At 40.9% G+C, this 23,314-nt stretch overlaps 1 protein-coding gene across 6 annotated transcripts in view; it reads right to left on the bottom strand.

Moving 5' to 3' along the window:
• The window catches only part of grik4 (glutamate receptor, ionotropic, kainate 4), a 353,377-nt gene that overhangs the window by 23,829 nt on the left and 306,234 nt on the right, over positions 1-23,314 (bottom strand). For all 6 annotated transcript variants that reach the window (XM_084949763.1, XM_084949764.1, XM_084949762.1 and 3 more), the window contains 2 exons: positions 13,787-13,894; positions 310-513 (listed from right to left, as the gene is read on the bottom strand). In XM_084949763.1, the coding sequence (XP_084805889.1) occupies positions 310-513; positions 13,787-13,894 (312 nt within the window). The remainder of the gene's footprint in view (positions 1-309; positions 514-13,786; positions 13,895-23,314) is intronic.

The raw sequence follows: 23,314 nt of genomic DNA, 5'->3' as shown, positions 1-23,314 counted from the left end.
TGGCATTGTGTTAACACACACCTGAATGCTTCAGAACGAGCTGCCAAAACTTCTGCGTTTACAGAGATGCTCACGCTTGCTGGTGATCCATTAATAAAACGCATTTGATTAGCAGCACCTGGCTGCTTCTTACCATCTTAATTCTTATGGAAGCAGCAAAGCTGTACTTAGCTTTTCACAGGACTGCATAGACACCTGTAAAAACTTTCTGTCTCACACATATGCGAAGGAGAAAACATAATCATTTATAGTGGTATGGTTTGTTTGCTGGCAATATTATTGTCTATGCATATGCAAATATTTACATACTCTTGAGATTAACTCTCCAACCATGCCCGTCCATGTTCCGTTAGCTCCGGGAACACCGTAGACGCCATCCCCCACCAGCCGGATGCGATACTTAAACTTGAGAATTTCTGCCAGCTCCTTCAGCATGTCCACACAGAAGCCCTCATAGCGGTCATTTCCCTCGAGTTCTTGGTGGTTCTGTCGGAGCATTACATACGGATTCTCCTGAAAAAAACAAAGGATTTGCGTTGCATTAGATCTCATGATTTTTAAGTGTGACAGCAATACAGAATTTTAGTTCTAGTTCTTCTTAACGTCTATCTCTAAACGCCTTTACTCCTAAATAATGAAGTAATTGCCAGAAAATGATTATTTTTTTAACTGGAGTGTTTATTGAACTTTCTGATAAATACAAAAAAAAAGTTAGTTATCGTTTTCCATATACGAGTTTAAATTTTTACACTTTTTACTATATCCAGCATTTTTGGGTAATTTATTACCAAATCACCCGAGTCTTCCTTTAATGATCAATATCATTATTTTACTAAGCCTATCTAAAGATTTTGCAATGAGCAAGAATGGTGGAAGCATCCCACGTGTCCTTTAGAGGTCACGGTTCACGTTGTTTACTGCCTTCAATGAAAACTGAGATTTGTGGCTCTGAAGCAGAGCCAGGCACTGAAATCAGGAACAAGGCAGGAGCGTGCTAATCTGTTGTATTAACCAAAAACTGGATACTTTTCTTCTGATATCAGTCATACACATACACCTATTTACAACCTGTCTTTTAGTGAACCAACTCTCTGTTCGGCTGTCTGTTTATTTATGTCTTGTTTTGTCATTTAGTTGATGCTGTAGGAAGATTTAAAGAGCCCTGCAGTGATGTATTTTGGAGCCAACCTTATTGTGCTATTTTTCAAATAATGCAACTGTCAGACTGGTGTGCTCAGGCTCCACTACATCACAAAAAAGACAGTGTTATGTACTTTTCCATCCCACTATCCCTGAACTTAGCTCGTGATTCCAGATAAACTAACTTCCTTTGGCAACTTGGCATCAAATAACGATGATTAAAGGTATCTAAACATTTTCTATCACCCCTACTGAAAACTAAAAGCTTTTTACAACAAAGAAAATTAGTATTGTTCGGGATATATGTGTTATTGAGTGCTTTTAACAATGCAGAAAGTATACTAGTTTTCTGTTTGTTTTAATTGTAGCTTATTGACTCGTTTTAGCATAAATGCCTTCGGCGTATAAGACAGCCACGCATGTAGACAACTGTGACATGGTTCAGGAGGGTAAAGCATAAACAGGAATAAGTGGTGCTGTATTTCGAGAGCTGGGGATGGGAGTGAAATGGTTTTGTCACTGCCACAGCTGGAAACACTTTGTAGGGTAGCTGGTTGACTACTGACGAATTTGTGCTGGATTTGGAGCCACTTGAAAACTCGGTGCACATCAGGTGGCGCAACAGTTATTAGTACTAAGACTTGCAATGTTGTCATAGCAACTGTTTGGCTCCACCTGTAAGGAGGGGTGAGGGTGGACATCGTGTTAATACTGTTGATTGAACAGCTTTGCTTCTTCCTTGGAGGAACCGGACAGTAAAACCAACGCTGCACATCCTGCACTGCTGTGATAAGACTGACAACAAAATGACTACTGATCAGCTGTCTGTGTCTGCACCGCTCTTCCCCAAGAATGTGCATACGGATTCATTTTATCTAACCAGGCTCGCAGTTTGATTAAACAGACATGCTGTTCACTGACAACAGCCTCCAGTGTTTTATAGCAGCAAAACAGAAAGAAGTTGACACAGACAGCATTACAATATGCAGTAGTGTGAGAGTAAGTGGGTTGGCACGTTTGCTAAAAGGTGAGACAATATATCTCACGGTGATCCGGAAATCAACTGATCCAAGTAAAAGGTTTGCAGCCAAAGCTGTAAAGCTTATTGTTGAATTGCATACTAAAGTTGTACAATTTACCAATGGGGCTCAGTCCAAAGTTTCAGGCACTGGACCCCAAATTGCTACAAGTGCACACATCTGTAGTTGTGTGTTATATTAACAAAGTTTTTCAACCATAAAATAAATGCATGTGTGAATCAGAGGGTTTATAGTTCTGAATTATCTCATTAGCCCTCTGTCACACGTCCTAATGACTGATTGGTGACCCCACTCGTAACCACCGGTCTCTAAAGAAAAACATGTATTTCCCGAGCAGTTGGCAAGTGGTTATTGGAGGTTTCTGGTGACTGCTGGGAGTTGCTGTGGTTGATAAAGCTACAGTCAAGCAGGCATAGAGTCCAGTCCCTGACCCTAGTGACCACAGTTTGCATGCAAATTGCTGACTTGTCTATAACACTTGCTAACAACTCACTGAGCGGTTGTAAAGTTGTGACAAATTTTATTAGTGTGTGAATGTGTGTGTGAATGGGTGGATGAATGTAGTGTAAAGCGCTTTGGGGTCCTTAGGGACTGAGTAAAGCGCTACACAAATACAGGCCATTTACCATTTACTACTGCTTCTGTGCTAACCGTGGTTGCCAACCAGTTTGTAGGACTGTGTGACTGAGGCAGGGGTATCACCAAGCTGGGGGTCAATGGGGGAGGGGGGGCACTAGCCACCCCCCTAAATTTCATGACTGAGTCTGCTAGGCCTCATCCATGACTTAAAGTCAATAAAATGCACCCTTTTGCTGTGCGCGTGTGTCACTGTTGCCTTTTGAAGTATTTTTAATTGATTATCTGAGTAATATTACAGCAGACATTGTCTAGACATTAGAGCTGTGCATCATACCATCAGCAGGCTTTTATGTGACAAAAAAAGTGATAATAACGATATAGCAACATTTAAATTCTTTTTCATTCATTTAAAGCACTTCAATTCCCTAGTGCGCGCACAACAAAACAAGAAGTGTGTCAGCCTCTGATGGTAATTAGTACCTAAAAAGGGACCTACTTCAACAACCTCCAACAACATACAGTACTTTTCAAGACATGCAAGAAACCAGTTCCCACTAAAAGGGTTAAAGCAAACTTGTTTCACCACTTCAGGCAAAAGCACACCATTGAATACAACCAGGTTATGACAGCATACAAGGATAAGATCACATCTGGTGATGTGTGACCCAGAAGTAAACAAATCACTCAGCGACACTGGAACGTTTGCTTTTTACACTCCATATGACAGGAAGTGCAAACGGTGGATAGAATTACTGATGCAGCTACATATTGTTTTGCCAATGATATGATATCAATCCAGGTGGTGGATAAGGAGCAACTGGTTAAAAAACTCGACCAAAGATTGACATTGCAGGGAGGAAATATTTTTCAATTTCAGTTTTATTATGTGACATTGCAGGCTTGTGAAGAGTTACTGTAATTGCTACTGCTGCTGGCACCTCCTGGCAATAAATTCACACTTTGAATTAGGTTGTCAGTCATCAATGACAACAACTCACTGGAAGAGAAGGATGGGAAATGCCCTTAATCCTGTTTGCACTAATAATAAAAACAACTACAGATTGGGATTAAACAAAACAGGTGACTGAAGAAGACAAACCCTCGGTACATCATGGGAATCCCCCAGCAGCCTAAACCTACTGCAAGAAACTAAGGGAGGATTCAGGGTCACCTCATCCAACCCTGACTATATGCTTTAGCAAAAAGGAACATTTTAAGACTAATCTTAAAAACAGAGAGGGTATCCGTCTCCTCAGTTGAAAATGGAAGCTGGTTTCACAGAAGACGGGCCTGAAAGCTGAAGGCTCTGCCTGCCATTCTACTTTTAATAAAATAACTAAATAAGTCCAGAGTCTGCGAGCGAAGAGCTCTAATGGCGTGATATGGTAATAAAGTCATTAAGATAAGATGGGGCCTGATTATTCAAGACCTTGTATGTGAGGAGCAGGATTTTGAATTCGATTCTGGATTTTTACAGGGAGCCATTGAAGAGAAGCCAGTATAGGAGAAATATGCTCTCTTTCTAGTCCCTGTCAGTATTCTTACTACAGCAGTTTGAATCAACTGAAAGCTTTCAGGAAGTTTTAAGGACATCCTGATCCTAGAAGTAATGAATGAACTAGTTTTTTCAGAATCACTCTGAGACAGGATGTTTCTAATTTTGGGCGTTTCTAATTTTGAAGATATTGCGCAAATGGAAGAAAGCACTCCCACATATTTATTTAATATGCACATTAAGGACATATCTGGTTCAGATTCCTCACAGTGTTACTGGAGGCCAAGGTAATGCATCTGGTTAGATACCATATTTCTATATTTTTAAGCCCGAGTACAATAACCTCCATTTTATCTGAATTATCTGAAGCAGAAAACCAGAGGTCATACAGGTCTTTATGTCTTTAAGACATTTCTATTTTAAGACATCTGGCTTCATGGATCGATAAAGTGGGGTGTCATCTGCATAGCAGTGACAATGTATGCTATGCCTTCTAATGATATTGCCTAAGAGAAGCATTTATAATGAAAACAGAATTGGTCCAAGCACTGAACCCTGTGGAACACCATAATTAGGTAACACTTTGTGCAATCTGTAACCTCAGTGTGTAAAGAGGACTCTCCACTTACATGAACAAATTGGTGTCAATTAGATAGATACAATTCAACCACTGCAGAGCAGTACCTTTAATACCTACAGCACGCTCCAATTGCTGTAATAAAATATCATGTTCAACAGCACTGAGCGCTGCACTGAGGTCTAGCAGGACAAGCACAGAGATGAGTCCACTGTCAGAGGCCATAAGAAGGTCATTTGTAACCTTCACTAAAGCTGTTTCTGTGCAGTGATGAGCTCTGAAACCTGACTGAAACTCTTCAAATAAACCATTCCTCTGCAGATGATCAGTTATTTGTTTTACAACTACTCTTTCAAGAATCTTTGAGATAAAAGGAAGGTTAGAAATTGGTCTATAATTACAATCGAAGAAAAAGAGTCTAAATAAATATCAGTTGTATGGAAAGTAGCTGTACATAATGTTACATCTGTGAGATGGTTGCAAGTAATTTTTTCTCTTATGGCTAAAATATTAACAAGACAACGTATGTGGGAGTAGCGTTAAGGTAGCTGTTAGCTCATTAACATCATTTAACTGTAAAACCAGTCTGGCCTTATGTAACATCAGTAAATCCTTTCATTTAAGTGTGCATGAGCGATAATATTAACTGCTGAAGCTTAAGAGCAACATGTAGTCACTTCACTCCTCCCACAACTGCATAGCAAAGAAACAGTAACTTGAAAGGATGAATGTATTGGTTGCTGCTACAACACTTAATTAGGGAAAAACGAATTCACTTTCAAGCTTCTCGTTGATTTATGTGTCTTACCATATTTATTATATATGTCTTGTGTCATTAGAAAGCCTAGTCCCTTAGAGTAAGGCTAGAAAATATTGCCTTGTATCTCTCCATCCCACAGCGTTGACCTGGTTAAGTACACACTAATATAATCAGACCTGGAAACATCAATCACTCCAGTAAAAACCCCACAGCAATCAATAACACAGCAGGCTGTCTGACTGTTATCTAGCCAACACGTTTCTCTGCTTTTATGCCTCTGCTTTTTCTTCATTACTTTTCCTTGGTTTCAATTTATCCTTCTTTCTCTGAGCTTCCAGTTTTTCTATAAAAATGTCCGGTCCAAGCCGTACAACAATCAGTGCTCAGCTGCAGAAATAGAAACGCAACTGCTCATAAAAGGTCTGACTTGTCCAAAAAAACCCAGAACCCAAACAGACACTGAAAAAAGCGAAAAGACCACTTCCAATAAAAAGTTGTCAATAAAAAAGTCGAGAACAAAATAATATATATATATATATAAACGATATAAAAGCATGAAAGGCCTATACAAAATTACTAAAGGAAATTCTATGTGCCATCTTTTGCACACCACAGCAAAACAGCCGTAAAAAGCTATGAGTTTGAAGCTATAAAGAAATGCAGACTTTTAAAGCAGCCTCTTATTCCCAAGCCATGAGGAGTCTGGTTGCAGACTGATAATGTCAGTGGAGGAAACACACTTTTACATATGCACAAGCAAGTGCGCACACACAGGCTGCCAGGTGCACTGGTGGGTGTTGTTCACGTTCAGCTTCAGACACCACAGTGGAGTTTCCACTTTCTAAAACCTCAGGGTGTTCAAGATGTCTTCAGACAGCCCCTCCTCGCTTTCCTCTGCTGTTTTCTTATCCTTCTAAAACTTGCTCTCCTGAGCACAGCAAACTGGCAGCTGAGATATAATTCTCTCACCGCGGCTGTGAAGTCCGTTTTGAAGAAGAGCCGCCGACGCCCTGACAATATTCGTTAAAAATACTGGGTCATTAGAAAAGAGGCCAGGTCACGTTAATTTTTCATAAAGCCACTGCGACAAAACCGTTTTGCTCCTTACAACAAATACAAATACGCCCAAGTTGGAAAAAGAAAGAAGGAGTACACATAAACTCTGAGAAATGGGGTCAGATCTCGTGTCTCTGTCTGCAAATTCATGTGCACATGCCTCAGTGCCTCTGAGCCTGTGTGCCAGTAAATCTGCCTCCGTGTCTGCTTTTATCAGCCGGCACTATGTGCACTATGTTGAATTTTTACCAATACATATGTGAGTGGATATGAAAGCACTCAGTGACACAAGGGTACTCTGAAAGAAAACTGAAAAGGATGGCCGAGGGTGCTGCAGCTGAAAAAGTCAGAAAATGACTCTTCCAAAGAGGAACGTGTTGCAGGCATTAAGGACAAAAAAAGGGGACTGAGCTGGGATGTAAATATTGAGAAGTTATGATTTTCAAAAGATTCGATTTTAAAATGAGGAATAAGACGGATTTACTGAACTCTGTGAGCACATTAGGAGCATTTTGACTAATTAAATAAATAATTCAATAACACCAAAGGGTATTTCATTATTTCCTAGTGGTATAACAACCACCTGTATTACACAAACCAAGTGGAAAAACAAGAATATAATCCGAAAATCTTTTGTATAAATGAGCGCCAGAAGCCGTTAGTGTTAGATTTTTATGCAGCTTTACAAAAAAATGAAAACCAGATGTTGAAACAATGTTTCAGGTCATTGTTCCTGATTTGCAGCACTGTTTATCTTGCACCTTGCGTACTTGTGTTTGTGTGGAGTACAGGGTGAATAAAAATGTTCAGTATGTGTGATTTCTATCACTTGAGACGAACCTTCAAAGACAAACAAGCATAAGTTAAGCTGCTGTGTGAGTCCAGCTCATTGATGCTCGCGTCTTCTCTTTACGATCACACCGGATTCGAGCATTAGCTCCTGGTTTGAATCAGGTGCTCAATGCTTCTTGAGAAGTTTCTTCAAAAACTTTAACGTATACCCACCCATCGGTCTCGCACTGAGACACTTCACAACCTGCGGTGTAGCTCTAGAAACACAGCAGCTACACGATCACAATGGATGTCAAGCGGGAACACTAAGAATTGATGCTATAGAACAGAAAAGAGATTAATCTTTTTATTTTTTGGTTTGTTTGTTTTTACTGGATGATGCTCTACTGTACTTCAGGACAGAGAGGAAATGCAATACCACACATAATATAAAATTTTTTTATCTCCAGGTAACAAAGAATTGGTTTTTCTATTGCATCACCGCGACGGTGTAAAGACATTTTCACTAAGACCTCAACAGTGCCTGTAACAAACTCAATCAATAATTGCAAACACATGGCTTGTGGCCCTGCAGTAAAGTGATAATCAATTCTGCGACTGTAGTTTTTATTTTTTCTGGAGCTGTTTGTGAAATTAAAGTGGAGAAGGTGACAGCTATATGTAATGAGACTGCTCTGTAAGGCCCAGGTGGACACGTCAAAAGTTGCATTAAAAAATAAGCTGAAAATGAACAGAGGAGAGCATCCTTAAAGCGTCTGCACAAGTGCACACAAACACACACATTCTCCCAGGCCGGCGGTACAGGTAAGGAATTCTTATAGAGGCTTTCAGCTGTGGCTCGTCTGCCGCCCACAAGCGAGATAACAGCGACACAGCAATCACACCATGATGAATGAGCTGTGATAGGCACTGAAAATTGCTCCTTGGTGGCTTCCGAAGTTTGGTCCAGGGACTCTATATATCCAAAGTGAAATCAAAGCTCTGCGCTCAGCCAATTCTTTCTTTCACAGCCTCTTTCTGTTGTGAAAACATTGTCTCATTTGTACTCCAACTCAACCTCAACACACACACATCTCTACAGTCCCCTGATGCCGTTCCCTCCTGTGCAAAATGAACCGTTCCGTTTGAATCCCTATCAGTCTCACTGAGTTGTTCTTTGGCGAAATATGGCAATATGTCCTTCCCCTATTCCCAAGGATTGCAGCTGATAAGCCAGTTACAACAACACAGTGGGCCAATTGTTTCTGCTTACAGGGCTACTCTGTGCCTTATCATCTGATTCATCAGCGAAGAGGAGGAGGAGTTGAGCGAGTCATGTCTGTGTTCTGTGTTGTATTCAATGAGTGAGTCAATGACGTGCTGCTGACTAACAATCTGAATCTTTGTATTGTGTTTTTTTTTAATTCTTTTTATTTCCTCTTGTGTGTTTCTATTAATTTTACCTCCTGTCATCGGCTTTCTCCTCTTCTTTGTTTGCCCCATCCTTTTTTAGTTTCACCTCTGTCTTCTGTTCCAGTTAGTTGTAATGAGTATTTATAGTTTCTCAGTTGAGTTTATCCACTTGATCAGCTCAAAGTGTCTCAGTGCTCTAGCACGTTTATTCTCATCACTTTTTGTTCTGGCCAAGTTTCCCTGGACTGATGCTGTATTCAGTTTGCCTCAGAAATTGGTTATCAGTGCTGGACGTGACGTCACTGCTGAGTTGAGTGCAATCCAGTAGTCCAGTAGGAAAAGGTTTTGCTCCTTAGGCACATCACTAGCAGTACAGTGCAATACTTTCTTTCGCACTTAAAGATACAGCTGTAGCAGGTTCATGGAGAAAGCATGCTCTGTGCAAAGCTTATTTGCCGACTCTCAAATACACAACATTAGCGATACAGATAGCAAGTTTTACTAATGTTTTGTGAGCTAATGCTATCTTGGACTGTGAAGTCAGGGCTACTGGGGATGCTCTGACTTTCCCAGTTGAAAGTCATGAGTCAGGCACAGGAGGCACAGGCATGGAGGCACATGATTGAAAGAATGAAAGCAGAACCTTTATTAAATATAACTACGCTGAAACTCACTAAGGGCTAATGGGGACCTAAACACACCTGAACTAAATCAGAGTAACGAAGCAAGAGAAGGAAGCTTAACACAATGAAGGAGAGACGGAGAACTACCAGAAAAAAGATGGGACATAACCAAACATCCAACACAGAGATGGAAACTTGACAACAAAACACAGAATAACTGAGGCAAACTAAAGCCGTGAAGTAAAGCTAGGCAGCAACATTAATTGACCTACAAATGCAAGATTAGCACAAGTAAAACAGCGCAACCTACAAAAGTAATAAAACAAAAGCTCAGGAATAATACATGATGTTGTATTATTTATATTACATAACCGTTTGGTTGGCTCCTTAGCAAGGTACAGCACCAGCAGCTGGTTGGACACATTCATGTTACTGCCACATTAGAGGACACTGTGGAATATCTGTGGATATCACACATTTGATGTGACAGTCTGTCCATTTTGCTGAGGCCAATTTGCAGAAAACACACTAAAGTAGGTATTTTGTCATTTTCACAGGTCAGAGTAGTTGTTTTTTAATTAAAGGATCACACAATATTATTCAAAAAAGGATGTTTATTAAAAAAGCTGAACATAGCAGCTCTGATTTGAATCAGCTGAGCAAGCTAAAGGCATGTAGTTAGTTAGTTAGGTAGTTGGGACTGGTTACCTTACTGGTCCTATGGATCCAGGTGCACATTTGTTCTGACCGACTTCAGTGGCTGAGTAAGCTACATGGTTGCTAGATCAAGACTAGCAACCTTAAAATGGACATCCCAGAAACGTTTCTTACCAGGATAATCGAACAAAATCTTGCACAAATAGACAGTTTGTCTTTTAAAAGATACAGGAAAGTTTGAAACTTTTTTTGAATAATTGACAGAATTACTGATCTAGCTGAATTTTTGATTTTTTTTTACAAAAACTCACCATTTTTATTGAAACCAGATTGATAAACGACCCCATACTATGTGACCACATTGTGACAACATTGTGACAAAGTGTCAGAGTGTCGCTGATGGCTAATTACATTTTATTACAATTGCCTGGAAAAATGAAGGGGATACCAATTTTGAGCGACCACCTTAAGCTTCGATTTATTGAAGGAAAAGTTACTGAAAGATTTTTCAGTGATCACCAATTCATGCAGGAGTACAAAGTCTGACAACCAACCAGTCTGCTGTGCAGTGCAATGCTATTTCTTTTTCTTATTTCTTTTGCACTTAAAAACACAGCTGTAGCACGTTCATGGTTAGAGCCTGATCTTTGTGTATGGCTTATCTGGCGAGTCTCAAATAGAAAACAGTGGGTGTACAGTTCATATGCAGTACATATCATTTACATATGCGTTTTACAGATTTACTTATGTTTATGTGAACTGCTGAACTCTGGTAAAGTTCGTGTTTTTGGCCTGCTCCAGCTTTCTGAGTTGGAAGTCACGTGTTTTGTGAAAAATGTGGATCTAAAATGCAGATCTGAGGCTCAGAATTTAAAGAACTAAAAGGGAACCTTTGTTAAGGTAAAGCAGGTAGTCCAGCAGGCAGCAGAAAACCAAATCCAAACAGGGGATTGTTGAAGGAAGACTCATAGACAATGCAACACCAACAAAGAACTAAGGCAAAGTGACGCTTTAAAAACACACAGAGATGAGATGCAAACTAAGAATTGACATAGAATAAATAATAAATAATACTAGAAAGTCCACAAATGAAAAATGACCATGACAAGTGTGACTTGAAGGGGTGTTCCAGTCCAAAGTCCTGACTGAAAACTCAAAAATGACAGCAAACTTCAGATAAACGCTTGGCGGACCCAAACCCTGGGAGAGGTGATGAGCAGTAGTAGTCAAATGAACGCACCATAACTCTTTAGTCCATTAAAACTGTTGCATTTAGGTCCTACTTCTTGGAACATTGTGACTGTTTCAACTTGGACTTATTTTTCACTTCTGAAGTTCCCCAACAGTGCATTAATATCAAAGCTGCTGGAAAATACAACACAGGGGTGCTTATAGAGAGCCTTACATTATTCTCAAAAGGTTTGGAAAAGCCTGAAATATCCTCTCAAGTAATTAAAGTAGGTATATAATTACTGAAGGTTAATTTAGCACTGTTCAAAATGTGCAATAGCAACTGAGCTTCTGTACTGTTAAATAATAATGGATTGGATTTATATAGCGCTTTTCAAGGCACCCAAAGCGCTTTACAATGCCACTATTCATTCACACACTGGTGGAGGCAAGCTACGGTTATAGCCACAGCTGCCCTGGGGCAGACTGACAGAAGCGAGGCTGCCATATCGCGCCATCGGCCCCTCCGGCCAACACCAGTAGGCGGTAGGGTAAAGTGTCTTGCCCAAGGACACAACGACCAGGACAGAGAGCCCGGGGATCGAACCAGCGACCTTCCGGTTACAGATACGCTTCCCAACCCCCTGAGCCACGGTCGCCCCACGGTCATAGTTCAGGCGTTCTGCACACTGTATGACATGAATGACACGGGGAAAGGTTTTGCTGGTTTTGCCTGCAGCTTTTCAGTTCACCATTCCTCTTTTGAAATATCTACTGCGAAACCTGCGACATCCATTTTTATGCATGACTCACTGCTAATCATGTTGATATACTCATGTGTAATAACCACGGGTTGATAAAGTCAGAGGCATTTGAAGATTATAAGACTCAGCATGTTTGAAGTTGAGTGCTTTTCAGATTGCTGAAGCACCCTCCCTCATACCTGCAGAGGCCGTATATGTTGACTGTATGAAGGCGACAGCCTGACTTACGCCGCCCACTTCCTCGAGTCTCCACGTGGCAAAAAGTGCATCCGTTAAACTTCTGTCTCTAGGTCTTTTTGACAAACCTTTTTTCCCACACAGCTAATCTTTTATTTATTTACCGTGCAACTAACTGCATCTTAAATGCTTTTATGGAGAGACTTATGTTAGATTTGTATTGTTGGATTGTCATTTATGCTTAGAAATATATATTTATATATGCTTAGAAGTATATAATCATTTGTAACTTACTGCAAATATTTACCAATATCCTCATTTACAGATCATTGCAACGAGACGACAAAAATGCAGAGGGGACCGAACTTTTGGAGAGAGATAGCGAGGGTAGTCGGGCCATGATTTCAGGCATTTTCCGCACCTTCAAGCGTGTCCGTGCAGACAAGCTATAAACTCTTTTCTCCTTAAGATATGGCTGGACAAAATGCCACATGTCAAAGCTCATTCTCTAGTTTATTAAATCTGTTTTCTGTTTGCTAAGTCTGTCATTCCATAGAGACGATTCCAGTCTGCCCTGCAGTAACCCAAGCTTTTCCCCTGCTTTCCCAGCAGCCACCTTCTCATGTGCTCCTAATGCCATCTTTAGCCCTGCAGTATTTATATTAATGCAGTTACATTTAATCGCTTCTATTCAACTGTTTTTTTTTTTCTTGGACTTTGCTGTTGCTCAACAGCTGCCTGCAAAGATTCTAGTAAGGTGAATTGTACTTACATGTTTCTCAGCTGGGTGTTTCAGCACTAGATGTTTTACTGAGCTATAACGGTGTGAGACAGTTTGCCTAAAGCATGTTTTAGCTCTACTAATACAAGACTTGTCTAATTTGTCTGCCAAAAAAACTTGTGAGTTTCACAGAATTTTTGTGATTAGTCATTTTGAAATGTGTTTGGCCATTTGTGAAATAACGACAATCAGAGCAAGAGCAGTGAGAGAAATTAGTGTCCTTGCTTTTTTGTTTTTATATAATTTACTTGTGTTTAATCAATTAATTGATTAAATAAGTGAGTAATGAACCAGACACTTGATTTACTCAAGCACTGGTTAAAAATAGTCCACATCAAGTGTATTATGAATGTTTTCATTGCAGGAAGTATGTGTTTTTCTTTCTGAACTGTTTAAGGATTCTGATGACTGATGATTGAACAAAACAGAGGATAAAGGAAGTTGCTCGAAACTGGCACCGCACCCCCCTCAAAACAAGTAGTTAGAGTAGCGAGAACTAGTGCTCACAGGGTCTATATTTACAACAAAGGCTGAGGATGGCTGACATGGTAAATTATTAGCTCCTGCTGATACACTCGGTACTCGGGGCAAAACAATTGAGCAGCATCAGATCCTCTGATCCCAAAAGGACTGAGTGTGGAAGTGAAAACACAAAATGGCTTTTTGATATGGTAATTGTCTGTCAACTAGAGAATGTCAGCCACATGTAGATCAGTCTGAGCTGAGCTAATAAAATGGCACAGAATACTGATGCGTGTGTGTCAGTGCGCATACAGTCCTTACCAGTATTGTTGTGATGATAAGAGTCGTGTTGAAGAGGGTGTCCGTCACATTGATAGATGGAAGCTTTCTCTCCATGGACAGTCCATCTTCAGAGTGCCACAGGCCAATCTGCAAAGTGAGCGTGCACACACACACACACACACACACACACACACACACACATACAAACAGATCACCTACTAAGACCATCAGCTGGAAAGGGCAACAGAAGCAATCTATGCCTAATTCTCCCACTCTGTGTCTTGTCTTTCAATTCAATTCAATTCAATTCAATTTTATTTATATAGCGCCAAATCACAACAAAAGTCGCCTCAAGGCGCTTCATAGATACAGAGAAAAACCCAACAATCATATGACCCCCTATGAGCAAGCACTTTGGCGACAGTGGGAAGGAAAAACTCCCTTTTAACAGGAAGAAACCTCCGGCAGAACCAGGCTCAGGGAGGGGCGGCCATCTGCTGCGACCGGTTGGGGTGAGAGAAGGAAGACAGGATAAAAGACATGCTGTGGAAGAGAGACAGAGGTTAATAACAGATATGATTCAATGCAGAGAGGTCTATTAATACATAGTGAGTGAGAAAGGTGACTGGAAAGGAAAAACTCAATGCATCATGGGAATCCCCCGGCAGCCTACGTCTATTGCAGCATAACTAAGGGAGGATTCAGAGTCTTTAAAGGAGACTCAGTGTGACCTTCATAAAAGATTTGGGCCAGACAAAAAGCAGTGGACGGATCGCCACAGCCTGAGACTGTATGATGGCAAAAGTTAGTGAGACAACCGAGAGAGAAACAGAAATAACACTCGTGGCTCCTGGAGGAGTGCACACAGGGCATGTGCTCAATCAAGAGGCAACACAATGCATTCATTAAAGCAATTACCGGCAAATCCTATGGCACACAGCCACATTCTCATTACAGCTTGAGTGGGACTTCACACCTCCACCTCACATGGTGTCTTTCCTTTCAATCTGTTTCTGCCATCTCCCGTCTCGTTCATTTATTTACTCGACTCAAGGTTGCCAATCCTGAACTCTATGAGGAGAGTCTCTACAAAGGCCTTTGTAAATCAGCCTCATGCTGCACTGTTTTACTGGGACAGACATGGAAAACTATGGTGAAGGATTTTCTTGGGTTCTCTAAGCTGTTAAATAAAAAAGTGAAAAAAAAAATCCAAGGTTCTGCATTAAAAGCGTTGTTAAACTTGACAATTTACTTTCTTCCTGTACTTACTATGGGAGTAATGTTGTGATACTCGTGACACTTATTTCACAAACTGTCATTTCATCCATATGACTGACGTTTGCATGCAGAAGGTAATCCTAAAATCAAACAACGAGATGATGCGATCATTGTTTTTTTAACAGTTTGTGTAATTTTTACTGACGCAGGTTATCTGTGGTTTAGATTTAATATGTGAGAGATAATTTAAGAGCTTTTCAAGCTCATCCTGCCTGCGATGTTTCCACACAGTCATTTATTGTTAAAACACTGTGTAACTGTTAGTTAGGGAGGATTTATTCAGGATTTGAATAAATATTCCTAAAAACAACAGTTTAGATTCAAACTCTGTCAGTGACAAAGTATTGCACCTCCTCTCAAAGGCTGTAAACAAATTATATCTCTCAAAACAATAATCAGCTTCACCTAATTAAAAATATTATGCAGGAGGAGTGAATGAGAAAATATAGTACCTAATTCAGCGGTGACACATTGTTGGCAAAATATAGTCGCATTCCTTGAATGAGCGCTTTGATTGCTGAACATGGAATAAAACCCTTGAGAATATTCCTGCTGGTCGGAGTCAGACGAGAGAGGACGAGATGTCAAAGTGATTGAAGTGTGATTAAAAAAAATCCAATAAACAGACTTCTTCAAGCTTGGCCCTGGTTTGTTTCAAGGCTAAATTGCCAAATTTCTCTTGAGATTTCAGGCCATTCATGCTGATCTGTGCTACATTTGGAAGCCATTTAACTACTCTCCTAACACTGATAATGAATTCTGATGTGATATATATCTAAACTAGAAGAGAGAGCTCCCAGACTCAAAGATTTCCTTTGAGAGTATATGATCAAAGAGATCTTGCCTTCCATTTCCTCTGGTATACTTGTTGGGAGGAACAGCACCTTGCTCTCACAAATAGACTACAGCTACCCAAACTGCCCGCACCAATGCACTGCACACTCTGCTACTGATGGCCTCAAGAAACAGAGGGGGGAGAAAATGTGAACATACTGCAGCATGACCAAAAAGGGGCCAGTGAAATATGCTGCTCAGCAATCAGCGTACACAATCAGCTGTCAGAGCCTGTGGAGGTGGTGGGATGTGGGAGTCTCTGGCTTGGCTAGGCTCAGCAGGTGTCACGAAAGGTCTGAGCATGGGGGTGACTAAGAGGGTAATGGGATGAGGTGGCACCGTGACTCCGGCCCAGGAAGTGTAGGTGGAGAGTGAGAGTAGCCGATGAGCAGGGGGAGAGGTAGCCAGGAAGGGAGAACAAACATATGCTGGAAGCGCAGGAACTGGCCGTTTGGTGGCCCTCCCCTCGACTCTGCTAACGCTGGGAGGGGATAAAGTAGAGATGTACTCCCCGTGAGTCAGATTTCAGAGGAAGGCATATGCATGCATTAGCTAATGTAAGCAGGAACTCAAAACACACTGTGACATTTAACAAAGAGGCTGAAAACGTTTAATGCTGTAATTATTCTTGAGACATTTTGCTATACATTACACTTTACTATTGATTTATGCAGCAAAAGATGGTAGATTCTCATTATTTGGTATAAACTGGATGAAAAGATGAGAGCAAAGTGTCTAAAAGTTAGAGAGATGCTACTAAATAACTAATTAAAGTGATGAAGTATTAATCAGTGAGCACCACAGTCTGCTATTAATCTGCAGGCCAAGAGAGAACATCAGTAACCTTACATGTCATTTCCCTCAATATGCATTTTCTAATAAGTGTGTAAGCTGAGTAAACTGTAAACCAGAGGGATCCCTAACCATTGCATGAATCCTGATGAAGCAACAATATTGAACCATTGCGTAAAACGTCGTTAAACACAGCACAACCCGAGAAGCCATTAGACTCACAAGCTTTTATCGTGAAGAGAGGAAACAGCTCATTGCCATTCACCAGACTGTTTGTGTGCAACACAAGGGGCTGTATCCTGATGTTTCTCATATGCTGTGCCATTAATTTGGTATTTGCACTGCAGTTACTATAAATTAATACTGCGCAGTGCATCCAGTGAATCTAGGAAATAAATTCAGGCTAAATTCGGGCTGCTGATGAAAAGCCTGCACCAGAAATGAGGAAGAACAGGATGTAAGAGAGAAGGGATTGGGTAAGAGCACAAGGAGAAGACACAGAGAGAGAGAGAGACACATAAAAAGATGCAGGGGAATGTCAATCACTTACTGAGTGGGTGTGGTGAGACTGGTGAATGGAAAGAAAAAAAAATATCAATGAGAAAGTATAAGAAGCAGCCACCTAGGGAGCCAGAACATGAGAAAGCGACAGCAACAGGGAGACTAAAAAGAGAGAGAAAGTTTGTGTTTGAGTGTGTGTGTGTGTGTGTGTGTGTGTGCGTGCATGCGTGCGTGCGTGCACGCCGAGAGGAAGAGAGACACACAGAGAGACTGACAACGACACTCTGACACAGTGGAACGACACGTCCTGTGAGGGATTACCCACGGTTCATTCTGGAACCTGGAATTACAGCACGAGGAAAAGATTAGGGTGGCTGCTCACTGAAGCGTCAGCATTGGCTGATTTTCCTGTCAGAAAAATGCTGCATCCAATAGGGTGTAGCGAGACTGTGCCGTGACAGACACATCCATCATATATGAGAGAAGCAATAGTACCATTATCAAGCATAATGTCATACAGCCCACTTACACCGAGGCTAAAGCACTCAGGTGTCACAGCGGTGCAAATGAGTTTGGGATGACACTGAAATGTGTGGCTGCGTACTCGTGGGTGTGGGGCTCTCTTTACTGACGAATAGGACTATCCTCATGTCTGTACTGCGGATGCAAAGTATTCTCGCAGGAGATGGACTTACATGGCAGCATTTTGCTATCTAGGCCTGAAGAAAATATGCTTAAGTATATGCAGTTTCTGCCTATGAGCGGACATTTCCACCAGTTGAATCAGCAACTAGCTGCTGGTAAAAACAGCGGGTAGTTATATTTAGAGCGTGCTCACTCTGCTTCACAACAATTGCATTGTTCAAACGAAGTACCGGCGTTCTGTGTTTGTGTGTGCAACTGTTATGCATGTTTCCTCTGTGGAATAGTGAGTGGGAAAAGTTCTTTTTTTCCCTTTTTTTTTCTTACACAAGCTCTCTACCGTATGACTCATCATCAGCAGGAAAGCGACTAATCAGGGTGGTGCCGTAGGCAAACTTCAGGGGCTAGACAGACACAGGTGGTGGTGTAGGTGGTTGGATATGCCATACATTAAAGAGAGGACTGGGTAAACCACACAGTCGTGACTCTGTTACCAAGTGATGAAAAGGAGCTACAAACTGTGGCACTTCTAGCTGTTATTTATTTCTGGTCAAGAACTCTCTAATCTCTGGCAGTGAGGGAAAAGTGATGAAAAAGTCAATCTGGTTACATTTTTAAAGTCTGTTGTTTCATAATCTCATAAACTGCGACTTGTGGTATTTTTATTACTTCCAAACACAAACAAATGCATCGTGTTATTAAAGATTTGGTAATTCATTCCCGAGCCTGTTTGCAAACTCATTATTTGGCATTGTGATGAATAATGCCATTGCTAGTTCAGTAGTCGTAATGAGACACAAGCTCAGGGTTGGAGACGAGCTCCTTCAGTTTGCAGAGCAGATCTTCAAAGCAGTGCTGCATACTCTCCAAGTGGTACATCCCCCTGTAGAGAAGTAAACAAACAATGGATGCCCCGGCAGCAACAGTCCCTGCTCAGGCTGTGCACCCAGACACTACGGACTGCCCAAATGTCTTCATCGCTAATGATCACATCAGCAGAGAGGTACCAAAACAATGGGGATGGATTCAGACCTTTAGGGGTGTGCTGCAATCTCAGCTTGTGAGCCAGCTCTTTTCCAGATTATCACTCTTGTGCAAAAGCAGTGAAGGAGAACAATATGAGTGGAGATTTTATGTTATCTGGAGTTATGGAGATAAAGCATCCATTCCCATGGGAAATTTCGCAGGTCTTTCCCTCTACACAACTACTGCAGCAGCAACACACTCTCAACCTGCCTGTTTCCTTTGACAACCTCCAATTTATGGTTATTCAAGAGAAATAATTTTAATTTTAGCTGATTTGAGACGTTACAGGTTCATATATAAGTGGGATTTTTAGAGTCTGCTTAATGAAGGACATAAAAAAATTAAGCAATGTTTTTATGTCCTGCATTTTTTATGAGGTGAACATAGCACACTTTTGAAATATATCTTAATAAGTTGAAGCATAAATGATTAAACACATTCATGGTTGAGGTTGTGACTTAGGTTTTTCTGAGGTGAAGCACGGAGGAGTAAAAGCGGGAAGCTTGACAGTAGGATCGACTGTATTGCTAGAGATATTTCTTTAATTTTTGTGTCATATATACAGTCCTGTGAAAAAAGAAGTACACCCTTAGTACTTCCATACTATTTAAGATGGTAAGTGATGATAATCACTTTAAACCTTATGTGATCGATCATCAGAAAGTGTGAGCAAAAGCACAGGTTTTGACAGTTTGCTAGTCTGGAGCCAAAATCTTACCACAAGCGCCCATCCCGGCAAATTCAATCCGAGATCAGACGGTGCAAAGCTCAGAAAAACTGCAAAAAAACCCCGAGAGCTACTGACTCTACAGTGCTCAGTCAGCATCTTAAATGTTGAAGTTCATTAGAGGTTTCAATCAGAAATTGACTGAACAACCTTTCTTGTTTGGAAGTGTTGCCAGAACACGACATGGCAGCACAGCTTAGGTCTACAAGGCTGCGTCTGAACAAACCACAAGACTTCTGGAACAAAGTTCACTTTGGATAGATGAAACCAAAGTGGACTTTTCTGGCAGTAATACACAGTGCCATGTTTGAATGAACCAAACACAACTTGATGATTCAGTCTTTGTCTTGTTTTGCAGCAGCCATGGGACCTGGGTACCTTGCAGGTGTTAAACCCACTTCTGTACACCCTTATTTATCCCTTACTGACTTCACGTCTTTGCTACTAAAGGTGGTTCTACAAGCTATTGAACCATGGGGTGTGCTTAGTTTTCACAGTCTTCTGAAAACTTTCTTTTTCACATGGATTCATAGAGATATTTTTAGGCTTACTCGCTTAAAAAAGTCTAAAGGAAGCATATGCTGTAAATAGGTACAGTAGAGCAAATGTCAATGTTATACTGAGTTTTACAAAAAGTTACAAAATACTAAAAAAAAAAAAAAAAAAAGCACAGCGATCACGTAGAATGTGAGTATGATATCAAATGGGACTGCTTTGAAGAATTCACCGGGATTGTCTGGAGAGCAGAGAATGCCCGGGAGAGAGAACAAATGAAACAATACCTATACAGTTACAAAGCATCTTTGGTTGTTCTGCACCTACATTAGAGTATATCGAGATTCTGGGTAGGAATTCAAGGGTGTGCTGGGTAGACTGATAAAAACTTAGACACAGCGGCAAACTTGTCGGCACATAGGCACTCGGGCACAAACATATAAATTTGCATGTACATGCATTTTACACACACACACTCACTCACACACACGCAGCCAAGCAACACATACACAGCCTCACCAAGCCTTGAAATCCGTTAAGACTGGGGATCTTGCAAAACAGCTCATCCATTCTGCTTTTGATCTATTCCCCATCTCCAGCCTGCAAAGTGCAAACTGAGAAAAACAAAAGAGGAAAGGGGACTGCTGTACGTCTCCCAGAGACCAAACAAAGGCTAGAACGAGAGACACACAAAAAGGATGCCGGTGTGTGAGTCTCTTCTTCCACAAATTCAATATGAATTTCAATATGCAGTCACTGATTCAGCACGGGGAAGAACATTTTGAGAAGATTCAGGAGGATTGCACTGATTTTGCATTTGATTGCTTACAATTCAGAATGCCTTGCTTTGACTGGTTCCACCAAATGTGCCTGAAACTTGTTTCTTGCACTCAGGGGGTGGGTGCAGCTGTTTTAAATCTTATCTTTGAGAGGCTGAAGAATTCCTTCAAGGTTTCTGATGAATCTTGGCCAAAAAAAAAAAATAGTGAAAGAAAAAATGTCCAGATGGAGAATATTTCAAAAGACAACAAATGTGGCTTGTAAACAATGCTGCCTAGCTTCCCCCTGTCCCAGGCATTTAAATCAACAGCTGTATCATAAATCCGACACAGTCTCCAAGTGTGCTGCATCCTTGCGTGTATGTGTGTGTGAGTGCGAGAGAAAGAAATAAGCACGTCAGATAGAGTTAGTCTTGTAGTTTTATACAGTGTGCGCACGCGCTCGGTGCACAGATCAGCACAAACCCATTCATGTTAGGCCAGATATTCTAATCACACTTCAAAAGTGATACATTAAATTACATTTGTGACTTGCGATTAGCATTCATCCACACTCAAGAAAATTAAATGAAAATGAAATGAGGAGAAATGTAATAAGAAAAAGACTTGCTAGCAGACAAGTAGTTTTCTCTTAGAATTCATAGCTTCTCTGACCTCCAGGACTGTGTGCAGCGCTCATAACAGAGACAGCTTTGTGCGCAATAAACTAGAGGGGACAAAGCCGCTCGTAAACCAATCCACAGTTTAGTTTAGTGACATTAGCAAGAGGCCATGTAGCTTTTCTACTGTAACTAAACTTTATGTAACAGGTTCCTACACCAGGGCACTTTTTTTCTCCCCCTACACTAAAAGGCTTTTCCAAACCTTTCCTCTAAGTTTACATGGTGGTATGATAAAAAAAAAATAAAAGTCAGTGTGCGCTGATCAGAGAGCATCACTAATGCTGGTGAGATTAAAGCAACATAAAAAGAAGGAGCTACTCTGGGGAGGACTGATTGTTAAAAAAAACGAAGAAAGCATGCAAAAGGTTGCTTGAGGAAGTGATAAAAAGGAAAGTGTTTGCTAAAAAATCACAAATTTAATTTAAAGTTTGACAAGGAGGATTTAAACATCTAAATGTCCTGGGGGAAAAAATAACGTATACTTTTAGTCTTCACAAAAATTCCCTCAAACAACAACAACAATGAAACGAACAACAGGATGTTTAAAAAAAACACACACACACACAAACCCAGCTATAGCAGTTTGATGCTAAGAACAAATATTTGGTCCTGCGCTGCTTGTGAATGCTGATACTAGGATATAGTTTGCAACACATATAGTAAGATACATTTAAGAAAAGCTCTTCCAGCAGGATCTTGGATTCACTCCTCAGAGATGCTCGGCAACATTTCAGGGCCAATTTTATTTTACAGTGAAATAATGCAGCTGCATTGCATACTGGCAAAGAAACGTGAGATTTATACCACAACAATGTGTTTTCCCCTGCTGGCAAATGGCAGCTTTAGCTCAAACGAAGACCACATACTTGCTTTGCTGCCATATTTGTTCCTGTCGTGGATTTGAAATTTCACGTTATTTATGGATTTTGAAGAATGGGGTGTCAAACACAAGGCCCGCAGGACCAGAATGGGCCTAGCAAAAACACTCCAATCCGGCTCACTGGATGGCATTGTAAAATGTGAAGGGGGGCATTAACTTTGGAAGTCTTCTAACTTTTCCTACTGATAAGACCTCCCCCTAATGGCTCATACTACACCAAAGTAAGGAAATAATAATTACAGTAAAACTAAAACTATCTACAATAGAAAACTCAGCTTTTTACAATGGGTAGTTAATGCGTAGTTAAAAGAAAGGGGAGTTTCTTTGGTACGACCCACTTGACATCAAAGTGGGTTGTGTGCGGCCAACGATGTAAAAGGAGTTTGACATCCCTGTCAGATCAGGTTTTGAGCCTAATAAAGACCCAGGAGCAAAAGTTGGGCCAGGAAATATACAGCACCAGAACACCTTGTTTAAAGAGAACATTTTGAGGTCCTTCATTCTATTAAAACAGCTAGACTTGGTGTAAATGCGCTGCTACAAAATAAGATATGAGCGTTCCCTCTTATGTGGACACACACATGCTTGAGTCGCACAGCTGCAGGAGATCAGAGGCCTGCCTCACTTTGTAAACATACTCTAACCTTAGTGGCAGCAGATCTAGCAGCGGTCCTTGTGTATTTAGACCATGTATGTCTATCAGACCTGGTTAAGATGTACTCATCTCTGCTGGAGCCTGAGGCAGAAAAAGAGATCCAAGCCACATCATGGTGTGCTGAGCTACACCAGGCCCCTATGATAATGCCCTTCAAGGAAAGGAAAAAAAAAAAGGGTGGAGGCAGTCTTGAATCTGTCAGCCCCCCCCCAATCCTCTCTCCCCCGTACCTGTTCCTCTCCCTCACATTGCAGCAGTGGATGGAAATTGAATTGAGTACATCTGCATCTGCAGCA

Source organism: Perissodus microlepis, chromosome 14 (assembly GCF_051167445.1).
Source record: "Perissodus microlepis isolate ML-2025 ecotype Zambia chromosome 14, ASM5116744v1, whole genome shotgun sequence".
Classification (NCBI taxonomy): domain Eukaryota; kingdom Metazoa; phylum Chordata; class Actinopteri; order Cichliformes; family Cichlidae; genus Perissodus; species Perissodus microlepis.
Note: the sequence above shows the minus strand (reverse complement) of the source record. Positions and strands in the feature narration are given on the sequence as shown.